The sequence below is a fragment of the Natrix helvetica genome, assembly GCF_964273705.1.
Source record: "Natrix helvetica genome assembly, chromosome: 4".
Lineage (NCBI taxonomy): Eukaryota > Metazoa > Chordata > Lepidosauria > Squamata > Natricidae > Natrix > Natrix helvetica.
In genome coordinates, this window is record NC_138550.1 from 166,771,113 (window position 1) to 166,792,016 (window position 20,904).

General features: G+C 46.2%; 1 protein-coding gene across 3 annotated transcripts in view; it reads right to left on the bottom strand.

The window, feature by feature from the left end:
* The window catches only part of SLC45A4 (solute carrier family 45 member 4), a 96,130-nt gene that overhangs the window by 9,559 nt on the left and 65,667 nt on the right, over nucleotides 1-20,904 (bottom strand). For all 3 annotated transcript variants that reach the window (XM_081951101.1, XM_081951102.1, XM_081951103.1), the window contains 4 exons: nucleotides 10,450-10,638; nucleotides 6,389-6,568; nucleotides 2,851-3,926; nucleotides 210-309 (listed from right to left, as the gene is read on the bottom strand). In XM_081951101.1, coding sequence (XP_081807227.1) covers nucleotides 210-309; nucleotides 2,851-3,926; nucleotides 6,389-6,568; nucleotides 10,450-10,638 — 1,545 coding nt within the window. The remainder of the gene's footprint in view (nucleotides 1-209; nucleotides 310-2,850; nucleotides 3,927-6,388; nucleotides 6,569-10,449; nucleotides 10,639-20,904) is intronic.

Consider the following 20,904-nt stretch of genomic DNA (forward strand, 5'->3'; position numbering starts at 1 on the left):
CCAGGACTGGCCCATGTTCCTCCCCAACCTCTCACTGTCCGAATCCACAACAGTGACACCAGCCAGAGCACAGAACAACTCAAGGAAGTAGTGCAAGACATGGAGAGACCTACCCCATGGAATCGCTGGGAGTCTGTCCTGTTCCCTCTTCTCAATTATGCAACTATTCACCCAACTGTAATCCCGGATGGTAGCCTAGAGCCTCTCACCTGAACACACAGCAGCGGTAGCGGCATAGATGACCAAACCCCAGCAGCCCATCTGGACGCCAGCGCTGTAGTCCTGCAGTTCGGTAGAATTAGAAGGGGCCTGCCAGGAAAGAAGAGGCTTGGATCAAAGGCAGAACTTGCAAGAAATTGGGGTGAGGGGCACCTTCCCCACCAATTTGCCAGCCCCACTTCTTTAAAAGAGCTGCTATTTGTAGCTCACCCAGGGTGGAACTGTGGGGTCCCTGTGAGCTTGGCGGTTTTCTTGCAGATGTTTCATTAACCAACTAGGTAACGTTATCAGTGCTAGAAGGGAGTGGGGTTTGTGGAGAAGAGGAGGAAAAGGAGGAGGATTATGGGATACTCAGAGTGCTCTCTGAGCTTGTGGTTTTCTTGCAGAAGTTTCACTATTCAACTAGGAAACAACATCACTGCAGGTAAGGGGTGGGTTTGTGAAGAGGAGGAGGAGGAGGTGGAGGAGGAGGAGGAATAGCAAGGTGGGATCCTTTGTGCTCTCTGAGCTTGGTTGTTTTCTTGCAGACTAGGTAACATCATCAGTACTAGAGGGAGTTTGCGGAGAGGAGGAGGAGGAGGAGGACTACGGGGTCCTTGGTCCTTTCTGTGCTTGGTGGTAACATACCTAATACCTAACTGGGTAACATCATCGGTTATTATCAGCACAGATGATGTTATCTAGTTTGGTAATGAAACGTCTGCAAGCAGGCCACCAAACTCCAGAGAGCTGCAAGGACTTCACCTTTACACTTCCTCTTACAAGCCTATTTAGAACTTGCCCTTAATAGAAAGGTTCTCGGTTCAACTTGCAGATACAGAAAAGGTAAAATTAGTCTATCAAATCAGTTTTATGGTTACCTGCTAATCTGGAAAAAAAATACACAATGGAACACTTTCTCCCTGATTGCCTAGAGGTTACTCTTAACTCATCACCGACAACCAGGCACAGAATGTTACACAAGAGTGAATGACCTCCGTGTAATGTTGTCTTGCTTTTACAAATTTCTATTGGGACTGAATCTGTTTGTAAGGAGGTGCCCAACGTGAATGAGAGCAGAGAAGATTCCATTAATGGGATCTCTCTCTCTCTCTCTCTCCCTCTCCCCCCTCTCTCCGTATATGTATGTGTGTGTGTGTGTGTGTTTGTGGTTGAGCAGACATTCCTCTTCTGCTCATTGGATTCCTGGTCAGTGTCTGTTCACACTTCTACCATGGGCAGAAGACATTGAAGCAGAGGCAGCCGAAGAAATCGGTTTAAAAATCGTTTCTATCCTTGGGCTGTCGGACTCTTAAACACAACCACAATCGCTCCATGCACAACGCAGAAACGCATGGCTAATTTTTCTATCTTTTTCTCTTTTCCCCTAATTACTTGCATTGGGATTATTCTTTATACTATTTATGTTGTTTGTATTTTTTGTCATGGACTGGCTAAAACCAATTTTGCTGCATTTATTTTGTACAATGACAATAAAGGCTATATCAGTGGTGGCAAACCTATGGCACGCGTGCCAGATGGGGCACTCAGAGCCCTCTGTGTGGGCACATGTGCCGTTGCTCCAGCCCGACTCCATTGCGTTTCTCCCATGGGGGGGGGGGAAGAGGGAGGGAGGGAAGGAAAGAGAGAGAGAAAGACAGGGAGGAGGGAAAGAGAAAGAAAGAAAGAGGGGAAAGAGAGAGAGGGAGGGAAAGTGAAAGAGAGAAAGAGAGGGGGGGGAGAGAGGGAGAAAGAGAGGGAGGAGAGCAGGGAAAGACAGAGAGAGGGAGCGGAAGAGAGAAAGAGAGGGGGAGAGAGGGGAAGAGAAAGAAAGATAAAGGGGGAAGAGAGAGAGAGGGGGGAAAAGAGAGGGAGGGAGGGAAAGGGAGAGAGAAAGAGAGAGGGGGGAGAGAGGGAGAAAGAGAGGGAGGAGAGGAGGGAAAGACAGAGAGAGGGAGCGGAAGAGAGAAAGAGAGGGGGAGAGAGGGGAAGAGAAAGAAAGATAAAGGGGAAAGAGAGAGGGAGGGAGGGAAAGGGAGAGAGAAAGAGAGAGGGGGGAGAGAGGGAGAAAGAGAGGGAGGAGAGGAGGGAAAGACAGAGAGGGAGGGAAGAGAGAAAGAGAGGGGGAGAGAGGGGATGAGAAAGAAAGATAAAGGGGAAAGAGAGGGGGAAAAGAGAGGGAGGGAAAGGAAGAGAGAAAGAGAGGGGAAAGAGAGAGACAGAGAGAGAGGGGGGAAAGAGACGGGGGAGAGAGAGAGGGAGGGAAAGAGAAAGGGAGGGAGGGAAAGAGGGAGAAAGAGAGAGAGGGAGGGAAAGAGAGAGAGAAAGAGAGGGAGGGAAAGAGAAATGATATTACAAATGTTTTTTTTTCTTTTTATTGTTGCTAAATGTAATATTTCAAAAGCAGAAAAAAATGAAGGAGCATAAAAGTGCATTTATCACATTTTTCTTAGAACAATTAGTTGAACTTTGCCTTATGTATCCTTATTTCAGGTAATAAAACCTTATTGTTCAGGTTAAATTGCCATCTTGGCCCTTTGCGATAAATAAGTGGGTTTTGGGTTGCAGTTTGGGCACTCGATGCCAAAAAGGGTCACCACCAGGGGGCTACACTATACTATGGGCCCCTGGCGACTGCGCTGCTGTTCTCACCTTGGGATCCCCGTGGAAGATGACCTGGCCCATGAAGTCGGTGTAGAAGACGGCTTCAGCAATGATGGAGAACCAGGTCAAGAGGTGACAAACGCAAAGCCGCAGCAGCTCTTTGGGCATCTTCAGCATGGACAACCACAAGAGTCTCACGGTGGTCTCCGTTTCACCTTCCTCGCTCTCCGTGTCTCCGCTGGAGTTGGTTGCGCCGCTCGGGTTCCGGTGCCGGTACCTCTGCCGCTGCCTCTTCTGCATGTCGTAGATGTCGTTCATGCTCCGGGAGGACTTGATCAAGACCACGGCGTTGGCCCGCCGGAAGCGGTAGTGGTGGGACCCGATCTTCCCGTAGTAAGAGAAGGTGTTCGAAGGCTGGCGGTAGAACATGTGCCTCCGCCGGCGCATGGAGCTTGAGGTGCACGACTGCTTCATGCCCACCCTGATGTGCCCGTTCAGGAGATCTTTTGGTAGGGAGCCGTTCCCGTTGGGGACTTTGGCCTCGTTCAAGTGATTCTCAAGTAACATCTCCTCCTCCTTCTCGTTCTCCCTGAGGAAAGCAGACAAGCGGTTGAATTTGGATTTCATGAGCTCTTGGCTGGTGCTGCGTGGCGTTGCCGGGTAGGATGAGTCCTGAAAAATGGAAGGCTCGATCTCGTGAAGGAAGAGCAGCTCCGATTCCATATCGAGGGTGGCGTCCGGCATGTGCAGGACCGAATCGCTCTTACTCCTGACAATGTCCACCTCCAGGAACTCCAGGTTGAGGTCTTGTTCGGACTGGACCTCGTCTGGGAAGAGGGAGTTCCCGTAAGGCTCATCCTCATTGATGACATTGAGCCGGTTGAGGGGAGGGAGACTGCCGCTCAGCTTGACGCTGGACAGGGTCTCCGCTTCGTCGTCGATCCGGTCCTGCTGCGGGTTGTATGGCTCTTCCTCGATGCTGCATAGGTGGAGGACAACGGAAACTGAGAAGATAATGGCGGCAAAGAAGAAGAGGACCTGCTCCTGGGATTTGAAGAGGCTGCCCAAGATGGTGTGCATCCAGTCGAGGCCGCCCAGCATGTAGCCAATGGCTCCTCCCAGGCCTACGGATGAAGAGAAGGACAAGGGTACAAAATGGCTGCTCTGTGAAGGGCAGGAAGACTCGCACAGGCGGGAACAAGCTCCTCCCTCCCCCAAAGAGTGGCGGATTGTGGGGGGAAAGAAAAAGAACATTCCTTGGGGAAACATCAAAGGATTTTCACCTGGACATTTCTTGTGTCCAACGTTGTGGATCTGACCATTGTAAGCAGAATTATTTGTAGCTCAGGGTTAAAACGAGGGGTCCTTGGTGCTCTACGAACTTGGTTGTTTCCCTGCAGGCGTTTTGTTACCAAATTAGATAATATCATCAGCAGGCCAGTGCTCCGACACTACCAAGAATCCCTTATTGTAAGCATAAGCAGGCAAACACCACTCTTCTCCCAATTGGGTGATGCTCAGAGGAGCTATGACTATTACATCCAGGAGGCCCAACCAGCATGGACTTTGTAGTTCCCCAATTTGGGAAAAGCTGCAATGGGGTATTCATGCTATGGTCAATGGTTTAGTCCAGGGGTCTCCAAACTTGGGGCAATTTTGTTATTTTTATTACTATTGTTGTTATTGCATGGCATTGTTACATTAACCAGGAGAACACCAAGCTGTTGCTTAATAATAGCTTGGCTGCCAAGTTACCAGCTCTGCTGTAAGAAATGTTTGCATGCTTCCCAAGGTGAGCCACAAGAGGGCGATCTGGCTTTGCACCAGAGAGAAAGGCAAGCGGTTCTTCCTGCAGCGCCATCCAAGGCTCCTCTCCCTCCTCAGAGCCACCTTGCAAACGGGTGTTGCGGCCAGGAAGGTTCAGAGCTGGCAGAAATCTGACTGCCTAAATGGAGCACCAACTCATCTCCTCACTGAAGTGGTGCCCATTTATCTACTCGCATAGAATGAGCTTTCGAACTGTTAAGTGGACAGAAGCTGGGATGAGTGACGGGAACTCAACCTGCCCCGCAGTGCTAGGACTCAAACCTCTGAAGCAGACCATCTCCAGGGTCATTAAGCCAGTGAGCCACCGTGCCTCATGGGGGGGGGGAATGGTCAAAATATATCAAGAGGGTGACCACTAGTTTATAACAAGTTGGGAGGATTTATTCGAGTATAAACTAGAATCACACTGCTAGGCTGCACTCAAATAAATCCTACCGCTGGTCCTTCAAAAACTGATGAACAGCCAGAGGCTGGGTTTAGGAGCAACAGAGCCCCTTGGAGTAGAGGAATTAAAACATAGGTTTCGGAACAGCTGGCTACAAAACAGCAAATCTCGGCAGCATGTACTTTGCGTCCTCCTTTTTTAAAAATAAAATCAAAATGGTATTATTAAAGTCTTAAAAATACCCAGGGGACTTGATAGATTTTATGGAAGTCTTCAAACTGACAAAACAGCCAGAGAACAGAAGGGACTGATCTGTCCCAATGAGATTACAACAGAGGCCTTTAAATTGTTTAAAATAAATAAGTGGCTTCAAAAAGAAAGAAAGAGAGAGGGGGAGGGAAGGAGGGGGAGAGAGAGAGAGAGAGAGAGATAAAGTGAGAGAAACAGCTATGCAATGCAAAACTACTCAAGCACTTGCTGTACGTCACTTTTCCCACCATTTATTTACTAAAAAAATCTATTGATGCATGGGGAATATTAATTATTTCAGTATATTCATTTATTAATGAAATTGATTGTTTAATTATATGGCTGACCAGTTCTCTCTCTCTCTCTCTCTCTCTCACACACACACGAGAGGCAGGAGGGATACAACATTAGTGATTACATGGTTACCAAAATATATTATATTAAACTAAAAAGAAAGGACAAAAAAGGCCCAAATTAAGTTATGCTTTCTGGCTTTGGCTTGGAATGATTTTAGAGGGAGCCATGGTTTTTCCCTGCCCCCCCCCCCCAGATTTCACAACAAATACGTTAGCGACGTTATTCTGAGCCTATAAAGCAGGGGGTGTCCAAACTTGGGAACTTTAAGACTTGTGGACTTCAACTCCCAGAATTCCCCAGCCAGCCATGCTGGCTGGGGAATTCTGGGAGTTGAAGTCCACAAGTCTTAAAGTTCCCTGGCTGGGGAATTCTGGGAGTTGAAGTCCACAAGTCTTAAAGTTCCCTGGCTGGGGAATTCTGGGAGTTGAAGTCCACAAGTCTTAAAGTTCCCTGGCTGGGGAATTCTGGGAGTTGAAGTCCACAAGTCTTAAAGTTCCCTGGCTGGGGAATTCTGGGAGTTGAAGTCCACAAGTCTTAAAGTTCCCTGGCTGGGGAATTCTGGGAGTTGAAGTCCACAAGTCTTAAAGTTCCCTGGCTGGGGAATTCTGGGAGTTGAAGTCCACAAGTCTTAAAGTTCCCTGGCTGGGGAATTCTGGGAGTTGAAGTCCACAAGTCTTAAAGTTCCCAAGTTTGGACACCCCTGCTATAAAGCTACAGGGTTACCAGTGGGGGGCCAGGGGGAGGAGGAGAATATCGTAAACATCGTACCGGCTGAAAAAGCGTGGATATTGAGGGCCATGTCCTGCTCTTCGCTGTCCACCACGTCCAGCAAATAGGCGCGGATGGGCCCCTCGGTTGCGTCAGCGCAGAAGTCCAGCACCACCACGCCAAGAACGGTGAGGACGATGCCAATGGGCTGCTTGTCTGGGACATCTCCGATAGCAAGGCCTGGAGGAGGAGGAGAAGAGAAGGGCCGTGGGTCAGTTCGTGCGAGAGAAATTCCAGGAGGGGAAAAAGACTTTGGTTTTTTTTTTTTAAAAAAAAAAAGTAGAAGGAAGGAAGGGAAAGAGGGAGGGAAGGAAAGAAGGAAAGAAAGAAAGGAGGGAGGGAGAGAAGGAAGGGAGGAAAGGAGGGAGTGAGGAAAGAGGGAAGGAAGGAAAAGGGGGGAGAGAGAGGGAGGGAGGGAAGGAAGGAAGGAAAGAAAGGAGGGAGGGAAGGAAGGGAAGGAAGGAGGGAGGGAAGGAAGGGAGGAAAGGAGGGAGGAAAGAGGGAAGGAAGGAAAAGGGGGGAGAGAGAGGAGGCAGGGAAGGAAGGAAGCAAGAAAGGAAAGAAGGGAATGATAGGGAAGAGGAAAAATGAGTGAGTGGGTAAAAGAAAGGAACGAACAAAAGAAGGAGTGAAAGAAGAAAGGAGAATGGTGTATAGGTGGATGGATGGATGGTAGGGAGGAGGAAAGAAAGGGGTGAGTGGGTGGGTGGAAGGAAGGAAGGAAGGAAGGAAGGAAGGAAGGAAGGAAGGAAAAGAGGTAGAGGGAGGGAATGATAGGGAAGAGGAAAGAAATGGATGAGTGGGTAACAGGAAGGAAGGAATGAAAGAAGGAACGAAAGAAGGAAGGAGATTGGTAGATAGGTGGATGGAATGATGAATGGATGGAGGGATGATAGGCACAAGGGAAGGAAAGGGTGAGTGGATAAGAGGGAGGGAGGGAGGGAGGGAGGGAGGGAGGAAGGAAGCTGAGATTAAGAGGGCCTTCTTGACCCATCAGCCTGGCAATCTGGCTTTTACCGGGAAAGCCGGATTCACTTCACAACCACAAACTTAGCCACTGCGCTGGTTCACTTAACCACCCTGGCAAGAAACGTCATAAAATGAGTCACTTAACAAGGGCCTTGCTTAGCAACGGAAACCTTGGACTCAATTGCGGTCGTAAGTCGAGGACCACCTGCAATTGACCTTGGGATACAACCGCTGCCTGCATCGAAGGTGTTTCCCTTTCAAAGGCTCCGAGAAGACTGAGAAATTGGGGTAGTAGCTCCAACCCATCGCAAGTCCAGCTCGCTCCGAATGAAATATTTCCGTGGAACCGACTCTCAGGAGGCTGAGTTCCTACAGACAGTAAATTCCCAGCTTCAATTGTTTCCTCACAATGGTTTTCTTTCTTTTCCTTTTTTCTTTTTTTGGTCAAAGGGGATAAAGGAAAAAAAAATTCTTTTCCATTGAGACATTCGATAAACAACTTTTAAGATCGCGTTATAATCTTTTTTGTCCTTGGAGAACAGGGAAGGGGGGGGGGGGGGAACACAAAACCCCAAAATGAAATGATCTGGTGTGTGTGTGTGTGTGTTTTTAAAGGTTGTCTCTCTTTTTCAAATAACGCTGGAAACAGGATGTCTTTGCCAGATATGCATTAAAGGGAAATCAGAAAACAACAGGAACCGTTTCCCTGTGAAAAGGCTCCCAGAGGGTTCCCATGCCTGGAGCTGCCTCATTCATCCCGGCTTCGGCCGATATATTGTGCTACAACACAATTATATTAACGGGAAGGTGTGCTTGTGAACACAAGGCGCTTGAGGTAAACACGGCAGAAAAACAAGGCTTGGGCAGGCTGACGTCTCCGTCTCCATCATGGCTGGTTCATCGTGGGCAGCTAAAGAGCTAGTAGTTAGTGAGTTACAGAATAGAGGTGGAAGGGAATAGAATAGAATGATAGAGTTGGAAGGGACCTTGGAGGTCTTCTAGTCCAACCCCCTGCCTAGGCAGGAAACCCTATACCATTTCAGACAAATAGCTATCCAACATCTTCTTAAAGGCTTCCAGTGTTGGGGCATTCACAACTTCTGGAGGCAACTTCTGTTCCACTGATTAATTGTTCTCACTGTCAGGAAATTTCTCCTCAGTTCTAAGTTGCTTCTCTCCTTGATTAGTTTCCACCCATTGCTTCTTGTTCTACCCTCAGGTGCCTTGGAGAATAGCTTGACTCCCTCTTCTTTATGGCAACCCCTGAGATATTAGAACACTGCTATCATGTCTCCCCTAGTCCTTCTTTCTCTTAAGCTAAACATACCCAGTTCCTGCAACCGTTCTTCATATGTTTTAGTCTCCAGTCCCCTAATCATCTTTGTTGCTCTTCTCTGCACTCTTTCTAGAGTCTCCACATCTTTTCTACATCGTGGCGACTAAAACTGGATGCAGTATTCCAAGTGTGGCCTTACCAATACATACATACATACATACGTGTGTGTACACACACACACACACACACACACACACACACACACACACACATGTATTTGTGTTACAACCCCTGGTATGCCCAATTTCCCTGGCTCAGTTGATAAGGAGGAGAGCCTGTGGCTTAGTGGCTAAGACTCCTGCCTAACATGTAATACAGCCCAGGTTCAAATCCCTTACTAGCCGATGAGAGCTAAATAGCTTGAAATAGATCTATACTAGTCTCCCTTTATTTATGTATCAGCACAAATACAACATATATATATATATGGGTAGTGACGACGGTGATCCCTGCAGCCTGGAACACATGATGGGTGGTATTCTGGAAGGCCGATCCAGTATGTATGTATGTATGTATGTATGTATGTATGTATGTATGTATGTATGTATGTATGTATGTATTGGTAAGGCCACACTTGGAATACTGCATCCAGTTTTAGTATATATATATAATGGGACCTTGGAGGTCTTCTAGTCCAACCCTCTGCTCAAGCAGGAGATCCTATACAGCAGGGATGTTAAACTCACGTCATAATGGAGCCATCAGTTGACATATCAGGACTCCCCCCCCCCCCTTTGCTAAACCAGGCATGGGTGTGGCCAGTGTGTGATGCATCCGTCCTGCAGGCGGGGAGTTTGACAGCCCGTTGCAGTGTCCCGGGGTCTTAGCTTAACAACTGGATTGATTTGCTTAACAACTGTGGTCACAAAGAAGTAAAAACAGGCTCACATCACAACCTCTTTGCTTAGCAAGGGAAAATCTGGTCCTAATTACGATTGTAAGCTGAGGTCTACCTGTATCCATTATTCCCTCATCATCAAATCAGTTCTCACACCATTACTGGCTTCCACAAGAATAAAATAAGGAATGTGAGCTCTAGGTTTCTGACATTTCCCCCCCCCCCCTTCTTTAGGAAAGATTCCTAAAGATAAATTCCAGAAGTATTTAGCTTTCTAAACTATTTTAGGAATTTATACAAAATAGATTCCTAGAGATAAATTCCTAAATATTTAGATTCCTAAACTATTTTAGGAAATTATATAAAATAATGAATATTCCTAAAGATAAATGCCTAAAGTAGTAATTATTAAAGAAGTAATTCGTACAGGTAGTCCTTGATTTACAGCAGTTTGTTTAGTGATGGTTCAAAATTACAAGGGCAGTGAAAGAAATAACATACAGCCATTTTTCACCCTTATGCTTACGTTGCGGCGTCCCCATGGTCACGATTTACGTTCAAAAGGGGTTCATATTTATGACGGTTGCAGTGTCCCGCGGTCATGTGATCTCCTTTCGCGATCTTCTAATGAGCAAAGTCAGTGCAGAAGCCAGATTCGCTTAATGACCGTGGGACTAACTTAACAACTGCCGCCATTCCACTTAACAAGAAAACTTGCAACATGGGGCAAAACTCACGTAAGACATTTCTCACTTATTTTGGGCTCCAATGAGGTTGTAAGTCAAGGACTACCTCTAAGCCGATTCCAAATCCACCCAGCACATTTTTTGCGGTAGCTTTTAAGTCCCTCCAGCCATCGAGGGAGGGTCTCCGTTGCCCAAAAGGGGCTTACTCTGAAGTCAGTAGGGCATCACTTACCAATAACGGATCCGTTTAAGAAAAGGGCGACACCAATGAGGACCCCGATGCAGAGCGCGAGAATAAATGGGCGGCGGCGGCCCCAGCTGAGGGTGCAGCGATCGCTGGCTGAACCAATTAAAGGGGTAAAGATCAGGCCCAGGATTGGACTAAGGAACCAGGTGAGGCTGTAGTACTGTTCAGGAAGACCTACAAAGAGAAACCAGGAATGTGGGTTAGTTCGCAGGAAGCACTGGCGGGAGCAACTTGGGCTATTTCAATTGGAAGAGAAGGAGTCAGGAGATCGTGGCCGCGTACGGGAAGGAAAGGGAGTCAGGGATGCGTTGGGTGTGTGTTTGCGTGTGAGTTCATGTGTGTGTGTGTGTGTGAGGCCATGATGTAGGACACAGATAAACAATCTCCTGGCCAGCAAGCTCTGCCATATCCATTCTCCCCTCCCCCTCTGGGTGTGTTTTGGGGCAGTGAGCATGCAGTTAACAGAATTGGCAGCAGGGGGCAGCAAAACAGAGTCACGCCTAGATTTGGAACTGAGGCCACCAGGCGATACCTCGTTTTTTAAAAAAATTGCTGGAGGAAACAGTGGCAAATCTCCTTATTGGTGCCAAGAAAACAGCATAGTTATGTTCTTTTTTTAAAAAATCGCGTTTTTAATTTTGTATTATTTATAAATATCTATGCGTGAATGGTGTGATGCCTGGGTATCGTACATCAAAATACAAATAGACATAATATTATTACTCATAGTTATTACATTTCATTTTCCTTGTTTCGTATTGTTTAAACATAATACTACCGCCCTTCAATGTCTAAATCTCCCTCTTGTTATTACATATATCTTGTTATATTAATATAAAAGGCAAAGGTTCCCCTTGCACATATGTGCTAGTCGTTCCCGACTCTAGAGGGCAGTGCTCATCTTCATTTCAAAGACGAAGAGCCAGCGCTGTCCGAAGACGTCTCCGTGGTCATGTGGCCGGCAGGACTAAACGACAAAGGCGCACGGAACGCTGTTACCTTCCCACCAAAGGTGGATTCTATTTTTCTACTAGCATTTTTATGCGCTTTCGAATGCTAGGTTGGCAGAAGCTGGGACAAGTAACGGGAGCTCACTCTGTTACGTGGTGTTAGGGATTCAAACGGCCAACCTTTCTGATCGACAAGCTCAGTGTCTTAGTCACTGAGCCACTGCGTCCCCCTCTCTCTATATATCTATATCTACAGTATATACACAAACACTATTATTCCCCTGTTATTTCTATCTCTATTTTAACTCCCCCCCCCGTATCACTATAATATTCAAAGACATTTCTTTTCTATTTTCCATCTTTCACCTGTTTTGTTATTCATATTTCCCTTATTTAGCTCTTCACATTTGTTTATGTTATCTGCATCGTTCCATTATTGTCAGCCTCAAGAACAGAGCTCAACTCATTTTTCTTCACGGGGTTTTATGATGGCTTTCTCTAAGGTTCCCTTCCCATGCCTGGACTGGGTGTCGTAGGGATGGATCCAACCATCAGAATGTCATTGTTGGCCTAGGAGAATGATGGGAAATCCCACACCCGACACATCTGTGCTCCTCTGCTTATTCTTCTGCCAATAAAACGAATTTTGCAAAACTTGGGGAGTCCTCCTCTTCGGAGAAAATAAACCCTAAGTACCACCCTCAAAACCTCCGTTTGCAAAACATGCACATACAAAAATGTTCCCACCAATGCTTTAACCTATACAGGCAAACAGGAAAGAAAATGAACTATGAAACATCTCTGGGTTAGAACTGCTATTTGCTGGTTGCAAAATTAAGTCTTTACTTCTTTTGAATTGCAGCTAGAGGAAAAGTAGGGACAACGAGAATATTACACACACACACAAACACACACACACACAGAGACACAAACACACATATATTAGACAGCAATGCTAACATTTAGCCAGTAGATGGGGCCAACTGCAGAGTAACTGTTCTAAAGCTTTTTAAAAGTCACAACACAACCAACAACCAAGATCACTTCAGTTGAGAAGTCCCAATAAGACAACAGACACCCCCGAGTCAGTTTTGAAAATCCATAGAATAGAATAGAATAGAAATGAATGGAATGGAATAGAATAGAATACATGGGGTGTGATGTGATGGGATAGGATGGGATGAAATAGAATAGAATGAAATGGAGTGGAAGGGATGGGATAGAAATAGAGTAGAGTAGAAAAGAATAGAATGCAGAATAGAATAATAAAATACAGAATAGAACAAAACAGAATGCAGAATAGAATAGAGTGAAGAATAGAATAATACAGAATAGAATGCAGAACAGATCAGAATGCAGAATAGAATAATACAATATAGAGTAGAGTGGAATAAAATTCTTCATTGGATTAGATCAGGGGTGTCCAAACTTGGCAACTTTAAGACTTGTGGACTTCAACTCCCAGAATTCCCCAGCCAGCCATGCTGGCTGGGGAATTCTGGGAGTTGAAGTCCACAAGTCTTAAAGTTGCCAAGTTTGGACACCCCTGGATTAGATACACAAGGAATTTGTCTCCGGTACAGAAGCTCTCAGTGTGCATACAAGCAACAAGTGATAAATGATGATCATAGTCACCATAAAAATACATTCATCAAAAATCATAACCTTAGTCATAGTCCTAGGATACTAAATAAGCAATCAACATAAAGCATACTAGGATAAAAAAAAATAAAACAATTAATATAAATTGTAAGATGCAAACAACAAAGTTAGAGGCCTAAGAAGATAAGGAAGTAGGTAACAGGAAAGAGGAAAAGAATAATATTAATACAACCCTACTAAGTGCTTTGATAGTAACAACTTAGAAGTAACAACTTCTATTTTCCAGCAAATCACACATTGTCCGGTTGTGGCTAGGGAGTGTAAGGTTTCTATCCAGGTGGTCCTCAGGTTATGACCACAATTGAGCTGGCCATTTCAGTTACGCAAGACGGTTGTTAGGTGAGTTTTGCCCCCATTTTGCAACCTTCCTTGCCACCGTTGTTAAGGGAATCACTGCCGTTAGTAACCCGGTTGTTAAGCGAATCTGGATTCCGCCCCTGACGTGGCTTGTCAGGAGGTTGCAAAAGGGGATCACCCAAGTGCCCCAATTTTGATCATGTGATCATGGGGGATTCTGCAAAGGTCACAACTGGGAAAAACGGTCGTAATTCACTTTTTCCAGTGCCGCTGTAACTTTGAATGCTTACTAACGGCTGTTAATATCATGGCCTTGTTTACAGTGATGTCGGAAACATTGCATGTGCGTGTGCGCCAGAAACCCAGAAGACAAGCAGGCAAGGCCGCATGTGCCGGGCGACATGGCTTCATGTGCCACTTTGGGCACGCCTGCCATAGGTTCTCCATCACGGGAATAGAATAAGCTGGAAGGGACCTTGGAGGTCTTCTAGTCCAGCCCGCTGATCGAGCAGGAGAACCTGTACGATTTCAGACAAGTGGCTGTCTAGACTCTTAAAGACTTCCAGTGTTGGGGCATTCACAACTTCCAAAGGCAAGCTTTTTCCCCACGGATTAATTGTCCTCACTGTCAGGAAATTTCTCCTTAGTTCTAGGTTGCTTCCCCCCTTGATTAGTCTCCATCCATTGCTTCTTTGTCCTGCCTTCAGGTGCTTTGGAGAATAGCTTGAGACTGATTTATTACCTCCCTGACTAAGTCAGATTCTACATTTCAGTCCTCTCTCTTTCTTGAATTGTTGGGGTGCGTGAAGAGGACGGAGCAGGCGAAGGAAGTGCTAGAAAACAATCTGGGGAAAACAACAACAACAACAACAGGGCACCTCAAACCGCTCCCGATAAGCCGATCTGATTGTAACGTAAGGAACCAAGAACAACAAAAGCTTCGGGTCGCACACAAATCAACACAAAACAATTTCATTTGTTTGCTGCCGCTGAGACCCCGGCAGGACGGCATTTCCCAGCCAGTTACAAACAAACAGGACATTATACAGTAAATAAGTTTTATTTGTTCTCTCCCCCCCCCCCCGTCCCGTCCCGTCCCCACCAAGACAAAAAAAGAAAAGAGAAGAAAGATAACGAGATTTGATGACTGGTCAACAATAGTGTGACCGAAAGAGCTTGCGGTTCACAGGAAACCGATAGGACTAACTGGCTGGTCACACGGCAGACTCACAAGTTGTGGTATTTTAGGAGGAGGAGGGGGGGTTGGGTTGGGTTACTCCATCGTGGCAAAACTTCCATGCTGGCAAAAAAATCTAATACAGGTAGTCCTCGACTTACGGCCACAACTTAGGGTGCAAATTTCTTTTTGTTTTAATAATACTTTTTATTTTATTTCTCCCAATATAAACGTACATATTTTGCATTGACTGGGTCAAGTCTTTTTTTTAAACAACGTTAACAATAATAATACAAATAGCGACTTCCAACTTCAACAATACTAGTCTCATTTCATATTCCTTTTACCTTGTCCCATTAGTTCATTTAAACATAAATAACATTTCTTTGCACCCTGTATTTGTTATCCCTTTCTAAGTGTTATCATTCCGTATTTTAAAATCACTCATTATTCCACCACAACATCAATATTCCAAGTGTGGGGGATTACTAATGACACCAATGATTAACAATATTCAGCCCATCACGGGAGTGTACCTCAAAGCCCCCAACATTTCTAATCCCTAATATTTCAAATTCACAATATATTTTAAGACACTGTTAATATTAATAATGCAGTTGAATTACCTACTCTTAAATTACCACCTACTAATGGTATGTAGGATATTTTCCCATTTTATTAATGGATGTTCTCATTATCCAACATCTCTTAGTCTTTCTAAAACCCCATCATCATTTCTAAAATCCCATCACAGAGCCCCACGTTTTTGTTTCCAAGCGAGAAAGTCGTTAAGTGAATCACATGGTTGTTAAGTAAATCTGACTTCCCCATTTGCTTGTCAGGTTGCAAAAGGACCCCGGGACACTGGAACCATCATAAATACGAGACAACTGCCAAGTGTCTGAATTTTGATCGTGTGACTATGGGGATGCTGCAACGGTCGTAAGTGTGAAAAACAGTCCTAAGTCTCCTTTTTTCAGTGCCGTTGTAACTTTGAACGGTTGCTAAGTGCACTGCTGTAAGTCGAGGACTACCTGAAGCCCTCGACTTACAGTGGTTCATTTAATGACCATCCCAAAGTTACAACCGCACTGAAAAAAAAAAGAGATTTATGACCATTTTTCACACTTATGATCCCTAGGGCCACATGCTGAAAATTCAGATGCTTGGCAAATGACTCACATTTATGACGGTTGCAATGTCTGGGGGGAGTCATGTGATCACATTTTGTAACCTTCCGACGATCCAAGTCGATGGGAAACTGGATTTACTTAACAACCGCGCTATTAATTTAACAAACGCATTGATTCGCTTAGGAAACGTGATACATTTTGGGCTCGTTTGTGGTCGTACGTCAAGGATCGACGGTAACTTTTCAGGGGGAGGGGGTGGTGCGCGGAATCCGTTATATATATATTTGAATGGTTGCTAAGCAACCGGTCATAAGCCGAGGATCACCTTCCACAGGCGTCGTCCAGCTTAAGACCATGTTCCTTCGTGCCTCAATGGTTAGAAGGGGGACATTATTTTGGGGGAATTTATGAAAACCCTTCACCACGGGGAGAGCAAGGCCGAAACTCAAAACGTGGATGTGATCCCATGACACGCGGAAAGCGGGACTGATTTTTTTTTTGACGATATGCCAATTTTAGAATTTACACTTGGGATTCCCCAGCCTTCCTGCCTGAAAAGCTGCAAAGAATTGGGCTATTAATGTCCAGCTTTTGTGCAGGAGTGCAGAAACGGGACTCCGTGATGCCAAGGCTTGATTTATGTACCTTGAACGTTCACAATTCTCCGGAGACTGACGTCTTTTTAATTCATGCCTTTGTTTTAATTCAAAAGAGGTCAGTGCCAGCAAGTATAATTTGGGGAAGTGCTGAAGGTGCTTTAATTATGGAAGTTCCTGACACGGTTATTTTTTTATTTGGTTGGGAGTTTTTCAACAAAAGTTTGGGATTAATCTATATATAAGTGAATCTGCCCTTTCCACAATTGAGTTTGCTTGTTGAAAGCCGTTGAATGCCAGTTGCCTAAGTGCCCGGATTTGATCACGTGACCATGGGGGACGTGCAATGGTCGTTAAGTGTGAAAACCAACCGTTAACACACTAGTTTTAGCATTTGGATCCCAATATCAGACCAAAAGGTTTTGTCGCAGGGATGTGAATCACGCTGCGTATTTCATAACTTGGCCTCAGCGAAAATGCTGAATTGCACGTAATCCTGCCAAATGACAGAAAACTCTGGGTTGCAGATCATTTTTCTCCATTTAGTTGTGCAACATTTATATTGTGAGATAAAGAGGAAGGTAAAGGTTCCCCTCGCACATATGTGCTAGTCGTTCCCAGCTCTAGAGGGCGGTGCTCATTTTGTTTCAAAGCTGAAGAGCCAGCGCTGTCCGGAGACGTCTTGCTTTTCTTCTTGGTTAGTTTCCACCCATTGCTTCTTGTCCTGCCCTCAGGTGCTTTGGATCATAGTTTGACTCCCTCTTCTTTGTGGCAACCTCTGAGATATTGGAAGACTGCTATCATGTCTCCCCTAGTCCTTCTTTTCATTAAACTAGACATACCCAGTTCCTGCACCCGTTCTTCATATGTTTTAACCTCCTGTCCTCTAATCATCTTTGTTGCTCTTCTCTGTACTCATTCTACCTTATAAACTTAATAACAGAATAACAGAGTTGGAAGGAACCTTGGAGGTCTTCTAGTCCAACCCCCTGCCTAGGCAGGGAACCCTATACCGTTTCAGACAAATGGCTATCCAACATCTTCTTAAAAACTTCCAGTGTTGGGGCATTCACAACTTCTGGAGGCAACTTCTGTTCCACTAATTAATTGTTCTAACTGTCAGGAAATTTCTCCCCAGTTCTAAGTTGCTTCTCTCCTTGATTAGTTTCCACCCATTGCTTCTTGTTCTACCCCCAGGTGCCTTGGAGAATAGTTTGACTCCCTCTTCTTTGTGGCAACCCCTGAGATATTGGAAGACTGCTATCATGTCTCCCCTAGTCCTTCTTTTCATTAAACTAGACATACCCAGTTCCTGCAATTGTTCTTCATATGTTTTAACCTCCGGTCCTCTAATCATCTTTGTTGCTCTTCTCTGTACTCATTCTACCTTATAAACTTAATAACAGAATAACAGAGTTGGAAGGAACCTTGGAGGTCTTCTAGTCCAACCCCCTGCCTAGGCAGGGAACCCTATACCGTTTCAGACAAATGGCTATCCAACATCTTCTTAAAAACTTCCAGTGTTAGGGCATTCACAACTTCTGGAGGCAACTTCTGTTCCACTGATTAATTGTTCTAACTGTCAGGAAGTTTCTCCTCAGTTCTAAGTTGCTTCTCTCCTTGAAAACAGGCCCATTTCTGGCCTACAGAGGCTCTCTGGAGCCCGGATGAGGCTGTTTTCACCCTCCCGGAGGCTCGAGGAAAACCTCCAGAGCCCAGGGAAGGCAAAAACTCCCTTCCCCTGTCGTGGTGCATGAGGCCAACTAGGCCCCACCCACCATCACCACGCCCACCCAGCAACCGAGCAGAGAACCCATTGTTAAATTTTTTGAAGCCCACTTCTGGTCGTAATTCGAGGACCACCGGTAGGCTGGCCTTTGAACTTGACATGTGAAATTAAACGCAGCATACGCAACCTTGAACCAATTCTAGGTGACTAGAGAAAGATTAACCAAGTTCCTTCAGGAGCTTTCGCAGAGAAAGAACTGCAATAGTGACTCACTCCTGGCCATTAGCCAGGCCCTCCCTTGACCCTCTCCCAAATAAGGGAATGCATTAATTCCATTTCTTCTTCTTCTTCAGCATTACATCACCGCTCGTACCCTTGACATATGCAGCATTATTTAAGTCCGCCGTGCCTTGCACTCAATCCGTCATTCGGGGATGCCAGCCAGAACTAAAAATCCAATATTGAAGGCAGACCGATTAATCAGTTTTATTATATAACAGCGGCTCTGTGGGCGTTAAAAGAGTTAAAATAAGGTCATCCAAGAGGCAAGGGATACATTCTCGAAATGAGACTGATACGGAATACCAGGAAGGGGCGAAGAAAGGAACAGCATCGGAAGGAATGAGCTAAACCGAAGCAACGCAGCAGCTCTGAAAAACAGTTAAAAAAAAAAAACCACCTTTTGAGTAGGCACGATACATTAAAGGGGAATAAAAGCAGCGTAAAGGCCGCTTTTTCTGCAGGAGAATCGCAGAGGAGGACATAAAGATGAAGCGCCCGGGTTGCTAGTGGTGAGAAAGACGCCGACGCCGCCAGGCCTCGAAGCACTCAAAAGCGCCTTTTCCACATCAAGGGGGCAAGAAAGATGGCAGCCATAAAAAGTGACAGGGAGAGATTTGCGGGAATCCAGAAACTGCCAATTTTTGTACGGCACCGAAATCACAAAGGACCAGGCTGGCAAGGTCTGCCATAGAGTAAAAACAAGGAGGCAGGACTGAAATTTTAAGTAGCCACGTTTGAATTCATTCTTACATACATTTGAGGCTGGGGTTTGGGTGGTTTTTTTTAGTCAAAGAGGTCCCCAACCAGTGGTGGGATTCTAAAATGTTAACAACCGGTTCTCTGTCCAGTTGCTGGGTGGGGGTGGCCATCCTGGAGGCTCGGGAAAGCTTCTGGAACCTTGGGAGGGTGAAAACGTACCCCCCCTGCGGTGGTGCAGGAGGCTGAGGGGGCATGGCCTACTTAGCCTACTGCACCACCGGGGTGGTGGTGGAGCGTTTTCTCCATCCGCAGGCTCTGGAGGCCGTCCGGGAGTGCGAAAACAGCCTCACCCGGGCTCCAGAGGCCGCCCGGAAGCTGGAAACAGGCCCGTTTTTGGATTTCCGGAAGGACTGATTTTTGCCCTCCCAGACTCACCGCGCGGCGCCTGCACTTACCTGGCATCCAAAACGGGCCATGTAGAGACTCCTGGGAAGGGTGGGGTGGAGAGGGTCAGTGGCTCCTTCCAACTACTAGTTCGCCTGAACCAGTGTGAACCGGCTGAATCCCACCACTGTCCACAATTCCCCCCCCCCCCCGGGCCACAACCCACTACTGGGCTGAGACCTATTTGAAACTGGGCTACGGGAGAGATGGGCAAACACATGTGCGTGAAGTTCCACTCGCATCAGCGTGAAGCTGCTTGTGTGCAAAGCTCCACTTGTGTGAGTGAAGGGCGTTTGTGCTCGCCCACGAAACTCTATTCACGTAAATGGTGCTTTGCACGCTAGGGCCCTCCGTACGTGAGTGGAGTTTTGTGCGTGAGTGCATGTGGCCTTTCTTTGTGCATGAAGTTATACTTGAGCGAGCATAAGATCAGTGTGCCCACCACTCCCACAAATGGAGCTCTACATATTAAGTGCACTTCTGCCACTCACACACATACTGACACACTGACACCCCTTGCCGGGCCGGTTGGGGAGGGTTCTGGTCCAACCCCCTGCCCAAACAAGAGACCCTGTGCTCATTCCAGACAAACGGTTGTCCAAATTCTTCTTAAAAACCTCCACTGATGGGAGCACCCACAACGTCTGGAGAACGATGAACCCCGAAAACGGGACTTACCGTCCATCATAGCGGCCGTGATTGAGCAATCAATAGATGCTCTACCCAGATATCCAGGAACAGCTTTGAGATAGTAGTATAATATAGGATTCCCCAACTCCCAGGCCGCAGTGGGGGCCGAACACATGCGTGTGTCAACCCACACTTGTGCGAGTAACGGGCGAGCATGCGTGCTACTTTTACGCAACAGGCGCACATCCCTGCCACTTGCCCAAATGGAGCGGCAGGTGCCCGCTGCTGACACAGAACCATCCTGCCTCCCCACGATGGTCTGCAAAGCCGGAAAGATTGGGGAACTGTGGTATAATGGATCTCAAGGAAGTCCTCGATTTATGACCGATCCTTCATTGACCATTCGAAGTTACCATGGATCACCAAAAATGGGCGTTACAACTCCTATTCGAAGTCGCAACGTTCCTGGCCCAGGGATCAAGGGGGCTGCATGTTGGGTGCTCAGCAGCTAATCGGCATTTCTGCCCGTTTCCAGAGCCTCGGTATCATGCGACCGGGATTTCCATTTTTGCCAGAAATCAGGGTTTACGGGAAGTCCTCAACTTACCACAGTTCATTTAGTGACCATTCAAAGTTGCAACGGCACCGAAAAAGGGCTGTTTTTCACACGACCACTGCAGCATCTGCCATGGTCAACATTCAAACGATTGGCAACAGGCATGTACTTATGACGGTTGGGCTGTCCCGGAAGGGTCATGGGAAAAAAATGTTTGCGACCTTCTGACCAGCAAAGTCAACGGGGAAATCTAGATTCACATAACGACCGTGTTACTAATTTAAC